The 20,375-nt window shown below is 48.0% G+C and overlaps 1 protein-coding gene across 16 annotated transcripts in view; it reads left to right on the top strand.

The window, feature by feature from the left end:
* Dysf (dysferlin) overlaps positions 1 to 20,375 on the top strand; it is a 201,704-nt gene that overhangs the window by 136,864 nt on the left and 44,465 nt on the right. For 8 of the 16 annotated variants that reach the window (XM_029478331.1, XM_021164299.2, XM_021164306.2 and 5 more), the window contains 5 exons: positions 3,673 to 3,774; positions 3,872 to 4,033; positions 5,893 to 6,058; positions 6,339 to 6,415; positions 11,288 to 11,350. In XM_029478331.1, the coding sequence (XP_029334191.1) occupies positions 3,673 to 3,774; positions 3,872 to 4,033; positions 5,893 to 6,058; positions 6,339 to 6,415; positions 11,288 to 11,350 (570 nt within the window). The remainder of the gene's footprint in view (positions 1 to 3,672; positions 3,775 to 3,871; positions 4,034 to 5,892; positions 6,059 to 6,338; positions 6,416 to 11,287; positions 11,351 to 20,375) is intronic. The other 8 variants (XM_021164302.2, XM_021164303.2, XM_021164310.2 and 5 more) reach the window with 1 other exon arrangement.

The raw sequence follows: 20,375 nt of genomic DNA on the forward strand, positions 1-20,375 counted from the left end.
ATTCCAGAGGTGGCTAGTCACTCTTCAGGAATCCTGACGGGAAAAGTCATGTGGTGAGAGACGTCAGTAGTGGCTGGAAGATGAGGGGTCTTGGGGGCCTCTTCAGTCTTTGCAACTGTCTTGAGGACAGGGTCCCTTGAGTAACATATCCTAACCTCATGCCCACAGAGTGTCATAGGCTTTGTTAGCTGAGGGTGTGTGCAGAACTAAAAGCATAGAGACCACAGAGTGGATCACTGGACATCAGGAAGGAGAAAGGAAACTTGTGGATGAGGGGGCTGGAGGGAAAGAGAGGGGGAGGGAGAAAGAGGGGGAAGGGGAAGGGAAAGGGGAGCAAGAGAGAACACACAGGATAGAGATTTAGGGAAAGAGTCAACGGTGCTTGGTGATCATAGTAAGGTAGGAAGGGGGAGACAAGGGTGGCACTGGTTGTCGTGGTGGGTGCTGGGAGTGATGTATGAGATGACATTGAAGGGAGCAGCTTTTGGGGAGATGGATAAAAATGTTATCATGGACAAGGTAAGTGTGAGAGGCCACCAGGAAGGAGGCTTGGGCCAATTGAGTAGAAAGATGCTAGGAATGGGGCTGTGGGGTTAGGGGGGACACAAGAGACAGAATGTCTCTGAGCAAAGATGACAGCTTTTCAGTGCTCGGGAAGGAAGGGGTGGAGGTGGCCTGGCAGGTCCATCCTTGAGAGGAAGAGGGAACTGAGTAGGTGACTTTGGAAGAGACATTGAGTTCAGCCGGCAAGTGCCGACATGTGATGGGAGAGGTGAGACTCTACAAGTGACCTTGGGCTGCCGATCTTGACTTGGGAGAGAAGTTTCCAGGGAAGAGGTGCTGTAGCAAAGGCAGAGGGCAGAGAGGAGGAGGCTGGAGGCAAGGGGGAGGACTCAGAGAAACAGTGTGGATGGATAGAGAACCCTGGGGTGGGAAGGCAGATATGGAAGGAAGGGCAAAGGACTGGAAGGCTGGGGTGAGATGGGGTCGGGGACCTGGAGAACACCAGGGACTGGGTGCATAGTCACAGCTCTGGGTAATGTGGCACATATGACACGGCATTGTACTGGATGGTGTCTTCCAGGCTGGGCAGAGAAGGCCATCAGGAGCCGGATCCTGAGCATCTGAAGCCAAGTGGCATAGGGTGGGAATGTTACCGGAGGCCCGGGGACAGCGTGGTGGGCAGAGACAGTGTTGGGATGAGAGTGGTGTCCTCACGCTAAGGAAGTGGTCCCTGGGTGTCCTCTAACCTCTGTCTCTGCTTCTCTCCCTCCTGCCTCCACGTGGCTGGCTCCACAGCTATGCACGCCTGCCTTCTTCCTGCAGGGCTTCCTTCTGACGAGCACGGTACTATACTAACACTTAACCCGCTTGGGCCCCCTTGCGTTCATCCTGCTTGAGAAGTGGGCTCCCACTGTGGGGAGTCCAGTTCTCAGGCCTTACAGAGGATGCCATCACTGCAGTGCTCCGGGGAGCTAGAAAGGAAGGTGGGGCCTAGCCCACAGCTAGCTGATGGTTTTCTGTGGTGATTGTCAAAGAAATGGGTGACTGGGTGAGGGAGATTGTCCTGCCTCCTCATTTGGCAAAGCTTAGAGGCAAACACTTCCAGTTGTCAACCCCTGCCTTTTTGGCCTTAGTCCCACAGTAGTTTGGGCATCAGCCATGAGAGGGTTAAGAATATGCCGTACAAAGCTTGGCCCTTAAAACAGGCCACCCTGCTGCATAGCCACCTGCAAATGCAGCTCATGGCTGGTGTCTTGGTGCCGCCCGGGGTTCTGTTAGCAGCCCAGCTTCTATTGTGGTTGTGCAGGGTCTATGGGGCACCTCTCTTGGGTTTTGTGGTGGTCACAGCTCCCGTGCAGGTGTGCACAGAGGCAGCTCTGACTGTCACTCTTCCTATACCATGTCACCTTCTGTGTAGGCTAGGAGGAAACTAGCCCGCTTTTACCTTTGTCCTGGTGGTTTAAGGGCGGCTTTAAAGCCAACATTGTTCTGCAAGATGCTCCTTAAGTGACCCTCGGAAGAACAATTGGAACTCAGTGGTAAAAACCGTGGTGCCGACAGCAATGGCAGCCATAATTACTGTCACACCACTGACGAAGTGCTGTCTGGTGCCAGATACTCCTCTTGTTCATCTTCTCATTGAATTCTCAGAGTGACTGCTCAGCATATTGTTATTCCCTGTCTCTATGAGGACACTGAGTCACTGCTGCTGACTAACCTGCCCAGGCTCACACAGAGTTCAGGGCTGTCTGCTCCTGGACCTGAGGTCCTTATTACCACGGCTCTGGGTGGCATGGACCACCGGGCAGGAGGTGGCCTGGACTTGCTGTGAAATTTGATGTAGGCAGGAGGAAGTTGGTCTTTTTCTCTGTTCCTGCGGCTCTTGTCATCCGTGTTGGCAAATGCCTGTTGATACAGCGTTCTTTCCGAAACAAGGCTGTCAGAGAGAAAGGCAGGTAGTTGAGATGCTTATTAAAGCACAGCCCGTTTGGTAATAGTTCATCTTTGTAACATCAAGACCTCCCTGTGTGGATGTGCTGTATGGGCAACGTGCAATGATGGTATACCAAGGAGGAACAGTCTCTAGTACAACCTGTACTTGCATTTGTTCTGAAGGTTTCCCACTAGGTGGCAGTGAAGTGTCTTGACCTAATAAACTTATAAAATACATGGGAGTCAAAAGTCTTAAGAAAAGGGCATTTTACGTTAATTTGCCTAGTAGTGCTGGTGAACATTTGTGTGCTGCAGACGTTCTTGTATGGTGCGGACTTCTCAGCTCTCGTGCTAGTGGCTGGCTAGAGATTAACCTCTGCTACCGCACATGGGAAGAAGCTGAGTGACAGAAAGGAGGGGTCACCTTTCTCACCTTGTGGATGGTAGAGCTCGTGTTCACACCCAAAGCCACCATGTTCTGAGATCATGCACCTCTCTATTGCCTTATGTGCCATGCTCCCCACATAAGCTCTTGGTGATTCCTGCCTGGCTCATTTTGGAACCTCTGAGCAGGCCAGTATCACCATGTGCCTCACACATCCCTGGTCTGTGCTGGTAATGGAGCCTCCTCTGGGGCACTGATGGTGCTCCATGTCATATAAGGACAGTGGCCACACATCGCTGTGTCTCATTTGCCATTGCTCTGTTCTTCCTGGCTTCCTATGAGGATGCTCTGTCCTTGTGGAATACAGATGTGACAATAGGGTTGGGGGTTGGAGAGTGTCTGGGTGGAAACCAGGGTGTGTCTCAGCTGGGGGGGGGCAGGGTAGGAGAGCCAGGGTTGGGGGGATGTGACTGAGAGACTGAAATAGATGGGCCCGGATGGGGCAGAAAGGTCTGTGTGCTTGTGTCAGCATGAACACATCCATGTGAGCACACATGTGTGCAGAAGACAGGAACACATAGGTAGCTCAGTGGTGAGCCTGTGTGGTGGGAGGACCGCCTAGCCCTTGTGCAAAGATGTGCTCGTCCTGATCCTGGACAGGATGGTATCCAGCTGAGAGGCTACTCCTGCACCCTCATTTCTACTATCCATTTGTCCACCTCAAACTCTGTCCTCCATTCCTGTGTCTCTCGTTGCATGCGATTGCTTTTTGCTGGCCTGCTCATTTTTATTCCACTGCCTTGGCCTCCCCCCCACACTGTGGTCTTTTTCACTCTTGCTGTCCCCTGCAGACGGAGGACACAGATTTGCCTTACCCACCACCTCAAAGGGAGGCCAACATTTACATGGTTCCCCAGAACATCAAGCCAGCTCTCCAGCGTACTGCCATTGAGGTGAGCCTGGTTGTGGGTCAGGGGCCACCAGCCTGGTCTTCCCACTTCCTGCCTCAGACGTGCTCAGCGGCTCTATCTCCCCTTCCTCTGTCCCTAGATCCTGGCTTGGGGCCTGCGGAACATGAAGAGCTATCAGATGGCCAGCATCTCTTCCCCCAGCCTCGTGGTGGAGTGTGGTGGGCAGACAGTGCAGTCCTGTGTCATCAGAAACCTTCGGAAGAACCCCAACTTTGATGTCTGTACTCTCTTCATGGAAGTGGTGAGCCTTACCTCCTCGCTGTTCCCTTCCAGAGTCCTGAGGGGTAGAGTGACCTCGTGATCTCGGCACCCCTGGGGTTCAGCTCCAGCTCCCAGAAGGGCCCAGTGTGTGTGTGTGTGTGTGTGTGTGTGTGTGTGTGTGTGTGTGAGTCATATCATCTCTGCACTCCGCTTCCCTATGAATACAGGAATTACTTCTTGCCTCATTGAAGGCTTTGTCCTGGGTGCAGCACACAGCCTTGTTGCCCGATTCTGGGTCAGCAGAAGCCTCAGGAGCCATTCTCAGTATGTCTCCTTTAGGGAAGGCTTTCACTGCTAGGCTCCTCCCGGGGACCCCCCCCCCCCGGCTGGCCTTCAGCCATTCCTCCCAGGTTTCCCTGCCTGGTTCTGTCTTAGCTTGAGCCCTTCAGGGAAACTTCAATCTTCAGTCCTCAGCTCCCCAGTTCTTGTTCCTCAAGCCTCTGTCCTGGCCATTGGGCCCTCAGCTGTCAGCTCCATCTCACCTTTCAGTTTCCTTTTCTTTAGCCCTGGCCTCCAAAGCCCCAGTTCTCATTGCTCCCCTAGTTCTCAGCTTTAGCCCCCAAACCTCCAGACCCTGGCCCCTGAATCCTTAGTCTTGTAGCCTGTGGATTTTCAACCATCACCCCCCTGCCCCAAGCACTTAGCTTTCTAGCTTTTGATTCTGCAGTCCTTTATCTCCAGCCATAAGCTCTCAGGCCCTACCCCTGAGTTTTGAGTCCTTTCCTCCAATTCCCCAGCTTCTGATCCCTTAATGCTCATCTCCAGGTCCTCAATGCCTGGCCTCTGAGCTCTTACCCTTGCCTCCCATTCCTCAGTTCTGGCTCTCCTGGTCTGAAGCCTCAACTCTCAGGGTCCCAGCACCTGACTACCCAGCTTCCATCCCCCATAGCCTTCAAATCTGACCCATTGTGGCCTCAGTCCATGGTCTCCCAACCCTTGCCCCTGTCCTCACTGGTCTCTTAGCTTCTGACCGCTCTACCCCCAGCATCTCTACCCCAGCCCCAAGTTCTCAGCCCCAGTCCCTGCCCCCCACTACTCCCAGGCCCCTGCCATTGACCCTTGACTCCCAGTCTCTGGCCTCCCAGTTTTCAGACCTCTAGTCCTCAGCCCCGCCCCCAGCCCTAAGCCCCGAACCCTGAGTTTCCCACCCCTTATCCCTCTAGTCCCTACCTCCCAGTCTTCTCCAGCTCCCTGGGCTGCTGAGGCCCAGTGGCCGGTGTAAGTCAAGTCTGAGAGAAGGAAAATGGTTTGTGAGATGAAAGCACACTAGAAATTCCAGGCCCAGTGGCTGTCAACGGGAGCCTTCTCTTGGCGCAGCCGAGACGCCACTGAAGGAGTGCATATAAATTATTTCAAGTTGTGTTCAAAGTGCTTTTGGGGTGGGGGGAGAAGAATCTAGGTCTGCAAGCCAACTCCTGAGTATCCACTTGGGGGGGACTGTCTGTAAGAAATGTTGAGCTGCAGCCCAACTCCCCCCCTCTGCCACCCCCTACCCCCACCCCTTCCCCCTCCTCCCAGGCAGTGCAGGTTCAGAGCAAATAGACTTGCTCAGACTTCAGGCTGACCTGGGTGTGTTTGGAAGTAAAGCTATGGGAAAACCTGCCTTTACACACAGCAGCTGAGGCCGGACAGAAAGGTGTGTGGCCTGTCCCACTGACCAGCACCTGGGCTGCTGGCCACCATTTTGGACTTTGGACTATTGTGGACTCTTCGTGGGTTCAGAGTCACTTTCTGTTCTTTGGTCCTGTCTATGAGAACTCTCCCTTACTCCTTCCCCTGGGAGTTCCCGGAAAGGAGCTGGGGGCCATGTTTAGAGCATCCCTCTTCTCCTCTCTCCAGATGTTACCCAGAGAGGACCTCTACTGTCCCCCTATTGTGGTCAAGGTCATTGATAATCGCCAGTTTGGCCGCCGGCCAGTTGTGGGTCAGTGTACCATTCGCTCCCTGGAGAACTTCCTGTGCGACCCATACTCAGCAGAGAGTCCATCCCCACAGGGTGGCCCAGGTAAGGAGCCTTTGCTGAGCTGGCCCAGTCATTTTTCCCTCGGTTTGGCACATCTGAACCACGTGACCTCCTACTTGTGGGTGGGAAGCATGGTTCAAAATAGAGGGAAGTAGAGGGAAGGGAATGGATGGGGAACATGGGAGATGGGAGAGATAGAATCAAGGAAGAGAAGGGCTGGGGACAGAAACTCCTCTACCAGTGTGAGGGGAGGTGAGATTGTGGGGTCTGGTGACAGTCCCCTGGCTGAGTCCCTCTTAGATGTAGACTTGCTTGCCTGCAGATGATGTGAGCTTGCTCAGCCCTGGAGAAGATGTGCTGATTGACATCGATGACAAGGAGCCTCTCCTTCCTGTCCAGGTAGGATAAATGAGATGTCAGCTCCCTTCTGCCCCATACCCGGCATTCCTCATTCCCTCTAGCCCCTCCCCTACTCTTTGCTATGGTATAGCCATTATACACATCCCTCTATACCCTGGTGGCTGGGTGCTGCTTGGTGGAAGGACATGGGTGGGAACTTTCATTGTGATGGGGGAAGGGTTGTGTAGTCCTTAGGGTAAGACCTAACCTTTTTTTCTGGAAGCATGTGGGGAGGGGGAATGGAACATCTACCTTATGGCTGCATTGAAGGCTTTCTTCCTGAGATCCCTCAGTGAGAAGGGAGACAGAAGGGAGTGTCTCTTCTTTGAAGGAAGATTAGTCGCTGATCTCGTGCTTGGCAGTGCCTTGGAGGTAGCTTTAGAGAGAGCGGCTTGCTTAGTTTAGGACTATAGTATATCTTTCTTATCCTCCACCTCTAGGACCAAGAAGGGTGGATTTGGGGGAGGGGCAGGTAATCAGTCATCCTTTTGTTGGGCACTCTGCAACCTAGGGCCTGCTGGTGACCACATGACATACCAAGGCAAGTGTCAGGAAGCCTATAGCATATTTTTTCCTGAAGGGAGCGTTGCTCTTGTCTTGAGCTGTGGATGTGCTCTGTCTGCATCTCATTCAGTACTTGCCTCAAGAAAGGCCAAGAAGCCCTACTGTGAAGACTGGCCTTGAACTTGTTTAGGATGTCACCCTCCTCTGTGACTGTGCATGCAGACTTACACACCTAATGCCTTGAGTGCTCTTAGAGCTTCAGAATACCTGAGGCAGAGCCTCCCAGCCTGTATGATGGTACTCTATCCTCAGACTGCAGTGGATAGATAGGTGGATGGTTGCATAGATGGATGAAGAGACAGTTGACCTTCAGCAAGGCACTGTGCTCTTCAAGTCACCTACTAAATCTTAGCTTTGCACATGAGAGCAAAGCTGAGTGCTGAGACAGCCTCAAGATCCCCAGAGCTTAGCTCTGAAGCTTTCCCTGGAGATACTGAGACCAGTTTCTGCCTCTTTTTCAATCTACTACTTCCAGGGTTTGCTCCTGGACTCAAGCTACTGTGGAGGCAGGAAATCTTGCTCTGTGTTTTCACAGATGCTGAGAATGAGCCAGAAGCCCCAATTGCTATCTACAGGCCTCTAACACTCACCAGGTCTCTGCCTTGCATTCTGTGTGCTGAGACTGTCTTTGCCCCTGTTCTCTTGCTCAGTCCATTATTTGAGACTCAACTTATCATTGGCCACCCCTTCTCTGGCATGATCTTGCCTACAGCATCAGCTCTAGATCCTGCATATCTCTCTGGGTCTCAGCATCTTCTCTGGATTAAATGCAGGACAGCAACCAGGTGTCTTTTTTATGTACCTAATGTCCAGCACAGGACCTGATTTAGAGGAGGTATTCAGTGAGAATATGTCTAGATGGCCAGTGGGTGGATGAGTGAATGGATGCATGGATAGATGGCTAGATAGATGGAAAGATAGATGGATGGATGAATAGATAGGTGGATAGAGATAGACAGATGGGTAGATATATTAAGGGATGGATGAGTCAATGGGAAGAGAAACAGATAGATAGGTAGATGGATGATGAATGAGCAGACGGGTAGGTAGATGGGTTGATAGGTGAGTGGATGAGTGGATAGAAGGATGGATGGATGGATGGATGGATGGATGGATGGATGGATGGATGAGTGGATGCATGAATAGGTAAGTTGGTGGGTGGGTAGGTTCATGGATGGACAGGTAGAAGGATTGATGAACAGATGACTGGATGGATAGATAGGTAGATGGATAGATGTGTGAACAGATGGGTAGATGTATGTATGTATATATGTATGCATGCATGTATGTATATATGTATTATGTATGTATGCATGCATGCATGCATGTATGTATGAATGTATGTGTGTATGTATGTATGTATGAATGTATGTATGTGTGTGTGTATGTATGTATGTATGAATGAATAGAGAGAAAACTTGCCCATTGTCTGCATGAGTCTGAGGAAGAATGTCTCCTAACCAAGAAAGCTGAGTGAAAATTTGGAGAAGGCTCCGCAACAATGTCAGTACAAGGCTGTGCTTTGCCTTCCTTGTTGATGGGTATTTGTAGCTAAGTGAGTCCCAACCCCTGGCTTGCCCCCCTGCCCTCAGCTCCTATTTCCTGTCCGCTTCACAGGCCTGTATAAGCTACAAGTATGTGCAGGGCTTCCCAACAAGATTTCTGCTCTCTGTGTGTCACCTTTAATGTCCACAGTCTTAGATAAAGAGGGACTGTTTTAGTCCTGTTGGCTCCAAGCACAACCAGAGATAGAGTGTGAAGTGGTCAAGGCTAGATTGCCTCCTGGCCCTGACATAATCAGACCAGGACTAGGCTTGAGCAAGAGCCAGACATAGGCTTGTGCTCTGTGTGAGCACGTGGGTACTCTGGAGAAGTAGACAGAGAGGTGGGTGCCTAGGAGCTGGGATCCAGGAGATGTGACACATAGGCAAAGCTGGTCTTGCCTAGGTTGGGAGGTAGCAGGAGAAAGATGGTGGTGGTGGTGGAGGAGGAGGAAGAGGAGGAGGAGGAGGAAGAGAAGAGGAGGAGGAGGAGGGAGAAGAAGAGAGGAGGAAGAAGAGGGGGAAGAAGAGGAGGAGGAGGAGGAGAAAGAAGAGGAGGGGGAGGAGAAAGAGGAAGAGGGGTAAGAGGAGAAGGAAGAAGAGGAAAAGGAGGAGGGGGAGGAGGGGGAGGGGGAGGGGAGGGGAGGGGAGGGGAGGGGAGGGGGTCCAGCTTCCTTTAATGGAAGAGGCCTGGGCCCCATTCTTACTGAACATACCATCTGGAAGGAACATACCATGCAGGTTTTGGATTAGTAGCTGAGGATGTGGTATGTACAAACACACACACATATAAGATGTGTGTTTGTGGTGAGGTGTACATGTATGTGCATTAAAGAGGTGTATATGTGCTAAGGTTCTGTGTATCTGTGTGTGTGCATGTGGTGAAGTAGCATGTATGTGGTAAGGTGGTGTATGCATGTGGTAAGATGTTGTGTGTGTGGTAAAGTGTTTGCATGTATGAGGTGAGGTGAGGGAGTATGTGTGTATATGTGGTAAGGTTGGTATGTGTGTGGTGAAGTGGTGTATGCATGTGGTAAGATGTTGTGTGTGTGGTAAAGTGTTTGCATGTATGAGGTGAGGTGAGGGAGTATGTGTGTATATGTGGTAAGGTTGGTATGTGTGTGGTGAAGTGGTGTATGCATGTGGTAAGGTGGTGTGTGTGTATGTGGTCTGGTAGTATGTATGTTTATTGTAGGTATGTGCTGATACGTCAGTGGTAGGTGTGTGTGTCTGTGTGGTGAGGTGTGTGTATGTGGTAAGATGCAATGTATGTGCACTTGTGTGGTATGTGTTTTACTGAGGATACACCTGGAAGATGGCATGGAGAAGCCCTGAGAAGGTGGTAAGGACCTTCTCTCCCATGGTGGGCTGAGGTGCAGGCAGCTCTCAGGCTCAGGCTAATTTGGAGCTCACTGCTCCACTTATAGGCTTCAGGCTGCCATGAAGGTGGAAACACAGTCCCAGAATTGGAGCAGCAAATTATGGCCACAGCCCCAGGGGAACGTGTAATTTCTGCAGCTGCACAGGGCTTTGGTGCTATGTTTAGCCACATGTGTCCCTTGTGCTCTGGTGACCTGCCTGTCCCCCTCTCACCTTCTCTAAAAGGGAACAATTTCAAAATAACACTGAGGCCTCTGAAGGGTCAGGGCAAGAAGGGGAGGGACAGGGCCATCTTTGGCCATCTGGGGTCTGCTGGTGGCACGCACCAGTCTATTCTGGAAGGTTCTACTATACCTGGTATTGGCCAGCAGCCCTGGCTGGTGGCTGGTTGCCATTTCATCTGCCTGCCTTCCTAGACTTGGGCCCTGTAGCTCCTTGGTAGTGCTTCCTGCACAGAAGGAAGAATCTAAAGCCCACTCCAGGTCTCAACAGGGTCTCCCCTACACTTCTGCCCTAAGCCTTTTCTCCTGTATTGGAAGGAAGTCTGGCCTGAGATTCACCATTTTCAGGGTCTTCTTGGAGCCTCTGAATCACTGAGAGGGAGGTTGGTGCTGGTGGCTGTGGGTCCTCAATACTCCCTGCATTCTCTCACCTCCCATTTCCCCTGTTGCAGGGTCTCTCTCTCTCTCTCTCTCTCTCCTGCCCCTCTGTCCAGCTTTATCCACCGGCTATCCTGCTATTCTGCAGGGGAGCCGTTTCTAGGACAGGCAGCAAGGCTGTCCTGTGAGACTCCTCCAGCTTCCTTTGTGTAGGTCTCGGGAGCCATGTGGTCCCCTGCTTCTGGGAGATGGAAGCTGAGGGCTTTGCCCTTCCTTGGCTACCCTGCCCAGGAAGTATGGGTTTGTTAGGGACAGAAGGAGCAATTGGAGGGATGGTGAGGGCTGGAAACGTCTCTGGAGCAGGCAGATTTGAGAAAGGCAGAAAGTATCTGGTTGGTACACCTTCAAGCATGGCAGCAAAGGCTGTAACATAAAACAGTGGCAGGAGACCAAACTAGGCTGGCAAGGCCTTCCTCAAATTCCAACGCTGACTCACCACTCACTGTTGCTCTGGGTCACTGTGATTCAGGGAGGTTGTGGAACTGTCCAAGGTCACATAAATGGTTGGACCATGGAGCCAGGCATGTCTTACAGGGGATAGCCCATTCTGCCCACAGTTGGTGCAGGGGGTACCTGGGAAGAGAGGGAGGGAGGGAGGGAGGGAGGGAGGGAGGGGGTGAGGGAACAAAGGAGAACCCTACTCCCTCAGAACCATCTAACCTTCCCTCTCACAGGTCCTCAGATCTCAGCCCCAAATCCTGTTGCTAACCAGCATGTTTAATTTGTAGCTTACAGATGGGCTGTCAAGCTTGGGCCCCACTAACCTGACGCCTTCTCCATCCAGTCCTCATGTATGTATTGTTCACTATTTGTTGGCTCAATTGTCTTTGCATATCTGGGAATAAGAATAAAGGGTAGGGAGGAGAGGAGCCCTTCCTGATACTGGTGTGGTCATGCAGGGGTGGAAGTAAGCTCTGGGGTGCAAACCTAGAAATCTCCAGCTCGATCAGTCTCCTGCCCTCCTGAACATTACTTCAGCCCTGGTTACCTGTGTGGGCTGGGGTTGGGTATGGCTGCTAGGGCCAGAGGAAGCAGGCAGGTCCCTAGCTTCAACTCTGTCCTCTGGGACCAGGCCTAGGAAGGCTCTTCAAATGGCCACAGGCTAGCCTTCCCTGTTCCTCCCACAACATGAGTATGGCTACGGCCAAGAACTTTCTGTGAATCCTGATGTATTCTGAGTCCAGATGGTTGGGACAATGTCAGTACTGTGGTACCTAGTAGGGCTACTTTCTGTCTGCTGATCTACCAGGTTCAGGCATCTCTGAGTTACCTTTTGTGAACATACAGAAAACAGGGCGGTCAGCATCTCCATCCGAATCTAAAACTGTTTAAGTGTGTCCATGTTATTTTATGTTCTTGTTTAGACTTTGGGTTTTACAATGTTGGAATCATTGTCCTTTCTTATAATATGCACCGCAAAGCTTAACGATACAATGTGAATGCTCTCCCACTTATTTTTAAAAGTATGGTTGAATGTAGCATGCAGCATCTCAAAGTACTACATACTCATCACTGGACACTTGATGTATTAATTCCCACTGCTGTCCTTTACATGGCTAGACTTAGTTTGCTGTCTATAAGTCCAGTCATTTAATTTATTCCTAGGTGTTTTGTAGCCTTTGTTACTGTTATCAGTGGAATACCTCTTTTTTATGATTATAATTCTTACCAGAAAATACCTCCTCTCCTCTCCTCCTCTCCCTTCCTCGCTCTTCTTCTCTCCTCCCTGCCTCCCCTCCCTTCCCCTCCTCTACTCTTCTAAGCTTAACCGTCTCTTTCTCTCCCCTTCTCCCTCTTCTGTGCCAGGGATTAAACACAGGGTCTTGTGCGTGCAAGTGCTGTACCACCGAGTTAGACCCCTAGCTCGGGAAACAGCACTTCTACATATACATCGCAACTGTCTCATTATTAAGCCCTCTCCTTAACCCTTATTGATTGAAGAAAATTTCTAGATGGATAAGGCAGTTTATTCCTCATAGCTGGAACTTGATTATTACTCAGAGTACTATTTGACAGTAGAGGTGCCATTGAGCAAAGTTATTTGGCCCTTAATTAATGAGAATTATTTATTGTTTTCTTTTAATGGTAGTGACAACTAGATGTTTTATACTCATAGTCTTGGCTTTGTCAAGATTTTGTCTTTAATTGATAGTTTTCTACTAGCTTAAACTTGCAACGAGGACTGGAGGGAATGGCTCAGTGGTTTAAGAGTGCTTGTTGCACAATCGTGAGGACCCAAGATCAAATCCACAGCACCCACATACAAATCCAGGCACAGCCATGTGAGCCTATAACCTGTGTGGAGGGTGTGGTAAGCAGAGACAGCAGGATCCCTGGGGCTGACTGGTGACCATCTTAGCTCCAGCTTCAGTGAGAGAGCCTGTGTGAAGGTACAGAGTGGCAGAGCGGGATACTTGATGTCTTTCTTCAGCCTCCACATGAGCGCATGGCTTGCATACTTACACATACATGTGTGTATAACCTTCCCCCCACACCCCCACACAAAGGAATAATAGATATAAGAGTTTGGTCCTATCAGTGTCATTTGGCATCTCCCAAGGTGATACCTTTCTTTACATTATTTCAGAGTCTACAAAGCATAACCATGCCATGTTCCTGGGGTAAACCTAGGTCTCTCAGTCTGTCAAGGGTCCATAGTGTGCTGAAACCCTCTTCTCTAACACAAGCAGGAGGTCAGCCGGCGGATGGGGAAGGTGGGTTAGACTGGATCACTGATGTGCCTCACCTTGGACACTGATGTGCAGGTCCCCCACTACTGTGTGTGCTCATCTCCCCAGTCTTGGGGACAGAAGCCAAACTCCCTTTGGATCTGCATGTGCCAACTGCCCTCTGTTCACTTAAAACCCCAGCCAGCATGCACTATCTATGAATTTTAGCCTTTTGTTTATTAATCTTTGAGAAGAACGGAATGGTGTGACAAGACCTGAGTGTAGAGGCCTTGGAAAATTAAGGTCTGACTGCCGTCTTCATGCTGCTTTGTGTGTGCTTAAAAAAAAAATAAAAAAAAAGCTGAGAGCATTACATTAAAATTTGATAGTTTTGCTCATATTTATGTCATTCCATTATTAGTGCAGCTGGCACGGGGAGGTTAGAAGCAGACCCATTTGACTGTGGTCACAGACACAGGTCACTTGCCGGGAGCCGCTGAGGGTGTGTGTAGTGTATAAGAGCAGCTACAGGTCTTCAGCTGGCACAGACGTGTGTCTATCTGTGTCAAGGGGACATTTGGAAAGAGAGATGCTGCCATAATATTTGAGTTAGACTTGCTGATACTCATTTAGAGTTTCTGCATGTTACTCTGTGCTGTCTTGAGTAGGCCTTGATGCTAGAGTTACACTAGCTCCCAATGTGTCCTCCACACTTGTCACTCTGCCTCTACCGTTAAGCGGTTGCTGTGGCATGGGCATTGACTTCTTTTCTATGTCCACCCCACCGTGTGTGTGTGTGTGTGTGTGTGTGTGTGTGTGTGTGTGTGTACATTGTAGGCTAGATCTGCATAGGAAGGAGAGCATGCAGGTTTTGTTTTTCTAAGCCTGGTTGGTATCATACGTTTCAGAGCTGTCCACGTTCCTGCAAGTGTTATGATTGTGTTTTTCTTTATAGCTGAATAAAATGCTACTGTGCAGAGGTACCACATTTTCATCATTACTGGTTCATCCGCTGATTCATGTCTAGGCCGGCTCTGTTCCTAGTTCTTTAGAGGTACATTTCCCAGGTAGTTGTGACTTGTGTGTAAAACTTAGCCCTCCTTTATGCTGCTCTTATTTCCCTAGGACTCTTGTTCACCCTTCTGCTTCAGCTTTCAGGCACTCACGTAACTTGTGACCAGTCGGTTCTGCTGCTGCTTCTTTGTCTTTTCTTTTCTTCTTCTTCTTTTTAATCTTTATGCATTTTTAATCGTTATTCAATTCTTCTATTTTTTTCTTTTTCCAATTTTTATTAGGTATTTTCTTCATTTACATTTCAAATACTATCCTGAAAGACCCCTATACCCTCTCTCCCCCTCCCCTGCTCTCCTACCCACCCACTCCCACTTCTTGGCCCTGGTGTTCCCCTGTACTGGGACATATAAAGTTTGCAAGACCTAGGGGCCTCTCTTCCCAATGATGGCCGACTAGGCCATCTTCTGCTACATATGCAGCTAGAGACACGAGCTCTGGGGGGTACTGGTTGGTTCATATTGTTGTGGACCCTGATATAGCTGTCTCTTGTGAGGCTATGCCAGTGCCTGGCAAACACAGAAGTGGATGCTCACAGTCAGATATTGGATGGATCACAGGGCCCCCAATGGAGGAGCTAGAGAAAGTACCCAAGGAGCTAAAGAGATCTGCAACTCTACAGGTGGAATTCTTTGTCTTTTCTATCTTTATTGTTTTCTTCCTTGCCTTATTGTACTGGCTAGGCCTGTAGTTGGGTGAGTTATGGGATACATTTTTGAAAGTATTAGTTTTGTTCCTAGTTTTTTTTTTTTAAATGAATATTTTTGGCTCATCAAGGAGTATGAAACTTATGAGGTAAATGACAACTTGATCATTAATGTTTGTTATCAGGAACGCTGTTTCTTTGAAGGCTTTTCATGTATTCCATGAAATGGTCATGTGATTTTCATGGTCATGTGACTTCTCTCCTTTGCTTTGTTAATGGGACTCACTTTCACTTGCTTTCCTTTCCTTTCAGCTCAGAAACAGCCTCGTATGTTTCAAACAAGCCAACATGGTCAGGACATTGTTTTTTTCGTGCATTGCCAGATTCCACTTGCAGAGACTTAGCTCTGTCTGTCTGTCTGTCTTTCTCTTTTTCTTATATAGCCCAGGCTGTATCTCTTACATATCCTAGAACTTACAGAAATCTGCCTGCTCCTTCCTCCTGAGGGCTGGGACTTAAGGCACGTGCTCTGTCTTTTTGTACCAGTTTTGGGGAATAACAGCTTGAAACTTCTCCATGTCCTCCAGGTCTTAGTGTCTAGGTAACAGTCACCGTATAAAGCCTGGGTGACAATGATCTTTCTCTTTCTTCTAAGAAGACAGGATAAGCCTGGCATCATCATTTGTCTGTGTTTGACAAACTCACTTGTAAAGCTGTCTAGACCTGGCGTTCTTCTCGGGATATTTTAAATTGCTGTTGTAATTTAAGGAATCTTTATAGGACCTCTGAGACTTTCTCCTTCTAGGTGAGTCTCTTTTGGAGATTTATATTTTATAAGAATGTATCCATTCCCTCCACAAATATTGGCAGAGCGTTTTTTGTAATGCCCTCTTAATTTTTCTAGCCTTTTACTCCTCCCACTACCCGTGTCTCCTTCATTTTTCAGGATTTTATTTTTCTAGTCAGACTTGGTCAGATTGTTTTCATCATTTTCAAGGAATCAGTTTCCCAATTGATTTTCTGTTTTGCTTCCTTATTTCGTAGCTGATTAGTTTATTATTATTATTATTTCCTTCCTTCCATCTGGGGGGTGTTTATTATATTTTTAACCTCTATGTAAACATTGAGGGCTATAAAATTCTCTGTTAGGTATTGTGTTATGCTTCCCACAGGACTTGGCAAGTAGTATTTTTGCCATTTTTCTGTTCTGAATATTTTCTTATTTCTGTTATTTCATTTTGATACCTGAGTTGTCTAAAAATACTTTGGAAGTTCCTAAATTATATTTTAAGTTATCTTTCTGTTGCTTTTGTTGATACTGGCTTAGCTGAGCTGTCCTATGGTCCAGAGTCTCTGTGTAATAATACTTAGAAATGATCTATATGACCCAGAAAAAGATCCGTTTTATAAGTGTCTTGTGGAAGCCTGAAGAATGTGTATTCTTCAAATGTGTTTCACAGCCTCAGATCCACTTAGAACACTTTGTTAATGTGATATTCAAAATTAGATTACTTAGTTTTGTTTTATTTTTAAAAACTGTGTGTGTGTGTCTGTGTCTGTGTGGGTATGTGCACACAACTGCAGGTGCCTGTGGAGGCCAGCAGAGGGTGTCTGATCTCCAGAATCTGTAGTTACAGGTTGTTGTGAACCACCTGAATTTAACTTGGATCACAAGAACACTTTACACAAGATTTACTCTGCATAGTATGCAGGGCTGTAGGCCTGACTGGCCTGGACCTGGCTAAGTAGACCAGGTAGGCTTCAAGCTCACAGCTATGTGCCTCTGCTTCCTAAAAGCTGGGATTAAAGAATTGCAACACCATACCCCTTGGAGTCTCCATTTTTGAAACATGTATCATCCTTTCATTTCAAAAAAACTAATTATTTGGATTGTTTGCTGCCTCACTTTGTATTTCTATTGGCTTTATCTTTTCTATCTCTCTCTTTCCTCTATTCATCCATCCCTCTCTCCCCTGGTATTGAGGATTGAATTCACAGGCAATCTACCAATGAGTGACATCTCCAGGACAGGCAGACAGGCAGACAGACAGGCAGACAGGCAGACAGGCAGAAAGGCAGAAAGACACACACACACACACACACACACACACACACACTCCTTTCTCTTTCTCTCTCTCTCCCTCCTCAATATATAAGAATCTTCCCTCCTTTCATGCCCCCTCTCATTTGCCCTTGTAAAGTTAGTTGTGTGCCACTTTTATTCCTTTAGTGACTGGTGTAGAGTTCTTTCTATTTGCTGTTTGGGGCAGGCTTTCACTAGGTGACTCAGGCTAGCCCTAGCTTGAGATCTTCCTGGCACAGTCTCCTGAATGTAGGGATTACAAGTGTGCACTACACCCACCTTATTTTAACCATAGCCTGCCTCTCTAACACAGCGAAGCTTCAATGTAGTTCACATGCACGCTTCTGCAGAGTCTGGTTATGAGCTTCGACGGCTCTTTCAGGAGTTTCACAGCTTCATTGGACATTTTAATTCCTTCTTGTAACTGCTTTTATTTTATTGAGTAATCAGCTTTCTCGTAGCTAAGTTCACATTTACTGTCCCTCAGTGTGGCAGTCTCTGCCCTCCCATTTTACTTTTTCTTTAAGTAGAATCTGTTGAAGCGCTTATGTGGGAGCCAGTTTATTTTAGTCTTTTCCACTTTCTAATTGTCTGAAGATGCTTTTATTTCACCCTGTTTTGAGGACTCCATGTCACCCATGTTATTTCTGTCACCACCATCTCTGGCGTCAGCTGTGACCCTGTCATTTTAACTCTGAAGACATTTCCATTTTCACTGGTTTTGGGTAGTTCTCAGTTGTCATCTCTTCAAATGCTTTTTCTATTCTATTCTTCCCAATATTCCATGGACACACCACGGACCATCTTGTCCTTCCATGCCAACTGAATTTGCACGTTACATCTGACACTTCATCTGTGGCTTCTGCATTCACAGGTACAAATAACACAGGTTGAAACTATTTAAAAGATGATTGTGCCCATGTCAAACACACACAAGCGCTTCCCCCAATCAGTGCAGTTTAATAACTGTTTATGTGGCATTTGGTTCACACTGAGCACTGAAAGTCATCTGGAGGTGATTGACAGGATGCAGGAGGATATGTGTAGGTTATAGGCAAATTATGCATGATCATAGGTAAGGGCCTGTGCTTCTCCAGTTGATGACCACCCGGGGGCCCTGCAGAAACTTGGCCTTACTCTGTTAATTTCTTCTTTTTAAAAGTTCTTAAAAAGTACTTATGTATGTGCATGTGTGTGAATCTGCATGCATGCAGTTGTCCACGCAGGCCAGAGGAGTGGCCATTGGAGTTATAGGCAGTTGAGAGCCATCTCATGTGGGTGCTGGAAACCAAACTTGGGTCCTCGGGAAGAGCAGCAAGCATCCTTAACTGCTGAGCATCTCTTCAGCCTTGGGAATACATTTCTAAAAATGATTTATTGTATTTTTAAAATATATGTGCCTGTGTGTGTTATGTGCATGACAGTGCTGGTGCCCCAAAAGGCCAGAGAGATCAGATCCCCTGATTTGGGAGGTCTGGATTATTGTGCTAGAGACTGAACTGGGGTCCTTTGTTAAGAACAGCGCCAGTTCCTAACCACTGAGCCATCTTCCCAGCACCGATGTTCGTTTCTTGATGTTATCTTGATGCTGATTTCTGAAGATGCATCTTCCATTTACTTAATGTTACTCATTTCTGATCTGATATTTAACCCAGTTTACAAAGTTTGTCATCCAAGGCTTACATTTTTTTATTTTTGGATGTTCTTTCTTCTTCAGTCTGTTTAGTTTTGAAGGTCTCTGTCTGTCTTTTGTTTCCTGGAGAGTCCTTTGGTTCACATGTGATTTCTGACACTTCTGCTTTCTGTTCTCACGGGTCTGCTTCTGCAGTTGGTTCATCCTCGCTGGCGCTCACTTGTGGTGTCTGTTCCTCATGTGTTCACTATTTTTTGATTGTGAACTCATGCTCTTTGGAACTTTATCTGAGAATTCTTTGAGGCCTGGATGGAAGTCACATTCTTCCAGAGACGATGTGTGTTTACTTTTACCAGAAGTCTGGAGACACTACAAACCCAGATTCACTTAAAACTAAATGTTCAGCCGTGGCTTTTGGGGTCCCATAGTCAGTATGCATTTGGCTCCTCATCTCTCCAGATTTTTCCTTTCTTGTTCGCTGTGGAAGATTTTCCTTATGCCCTCATCATCTCCAGAGTGAAGCAAAGTTTTAAAGATGTCTGTTGGTGTGATAGCCTTGCTGGGAAGATCTTGCTGGTTGTCTAGTTTGTCCTTTAGTTGGAAATTGAAATCTGTTTCACTTTTGAGTCTGACAGCCCTGTTTTCCATCAGGCAGGTTATATCTCCTTCAGGACCCCGCACTCTGATTTCCTGTCTGTGGCATCTTCTCCAATCTTCCTACAAACATGAACAAAGCCATTGGTTTTCTTCTGGTTTAGCCTCAGCTCGTTGGCTGGGGGAAACATTTTTTTCTCCCTCAGATTGTTTCCTTTTTTTTGACCCCCAAGGCCCTCTTCCTGTCATTTGCTTAGCCTTACAGGGGGCCATTCTTGCTTGGCAAGCACTGGAAGACAGAACCTAAGGAAAGTTCTGCCTGTGAATGCTCAGACCTTTTTTATTTAAACAAAAGCCATTTCAGATCAAAGAAAGATGGAAATGGTTTAGAGTTACTAGACTTTTACTTTGCCAGCTGGGAATCTAACAGACTGGGAGAAAGGAGGAGGAACCCAGAACCACAAGCACCTACCATGGGCTTTTCTGTGAGCCGAAGACCACTGTGTTCACTGCGGCAGCCAGCAGGAGCTGGCAATGTCAGAGCCACAGGTCCTTGCTCATGCATCCCAGTGGAAGAGTTTCCTAAGTGAAGCAGGATTGACCTTCTACACTAGGCCATCTGGACAGGGATATTACTTGAGGAAACTTCCTACAGTGTTGCTTGAGTAGACTCTAAAGTCTGTGGTGTTCAAGCATCTATGTGAATAGTGCCAGCTTGCATGTGCAGAGAGAACCATGGCTTTTGGATCAGGAGACTGTGGGTACTGGTCTAGCTCATGGCCTTCCTGTAGCTCAGCAAGTAGAGAGGCAACTTGTGTTTAGGGATCGGCAAGAAACTTAATGACAGCTGACCAAGAGTGACAGGCACATGTCTCTTCAAACGTGGGGACAGTTTTATTGCTTGGAGCCTCGCTTCCCTGACCATGCGTGTATAAACAGGATCGGTATTCAAAGCCAACCTCTTTTCCCACTCCTTCAGGATGGCTCACGTGTTTCTCTCATTTTCTATCCCCACATTCTTCTCACTTAGCAGTGAGTCTTCTACGAGAGGACATTCTTTCCTCCTGAGGTGGTTTTTCCTCTTCTTGTCCTGACCTAGCACTCATTTACATCAAGGCCA

The sequence above is a fragment of the Mus caroli genome, chromosome 6, assembly GCF_900094665.2.
Source record: "Mus caroli chromosome 6, CAROLI_EIJ_v1.1, whole genome shotgun sequence".
NCBI lineage: Eukaryota > Metazoa > Chordata > Mammalia > Rodentia > Muridae > Mus > Mus caroli.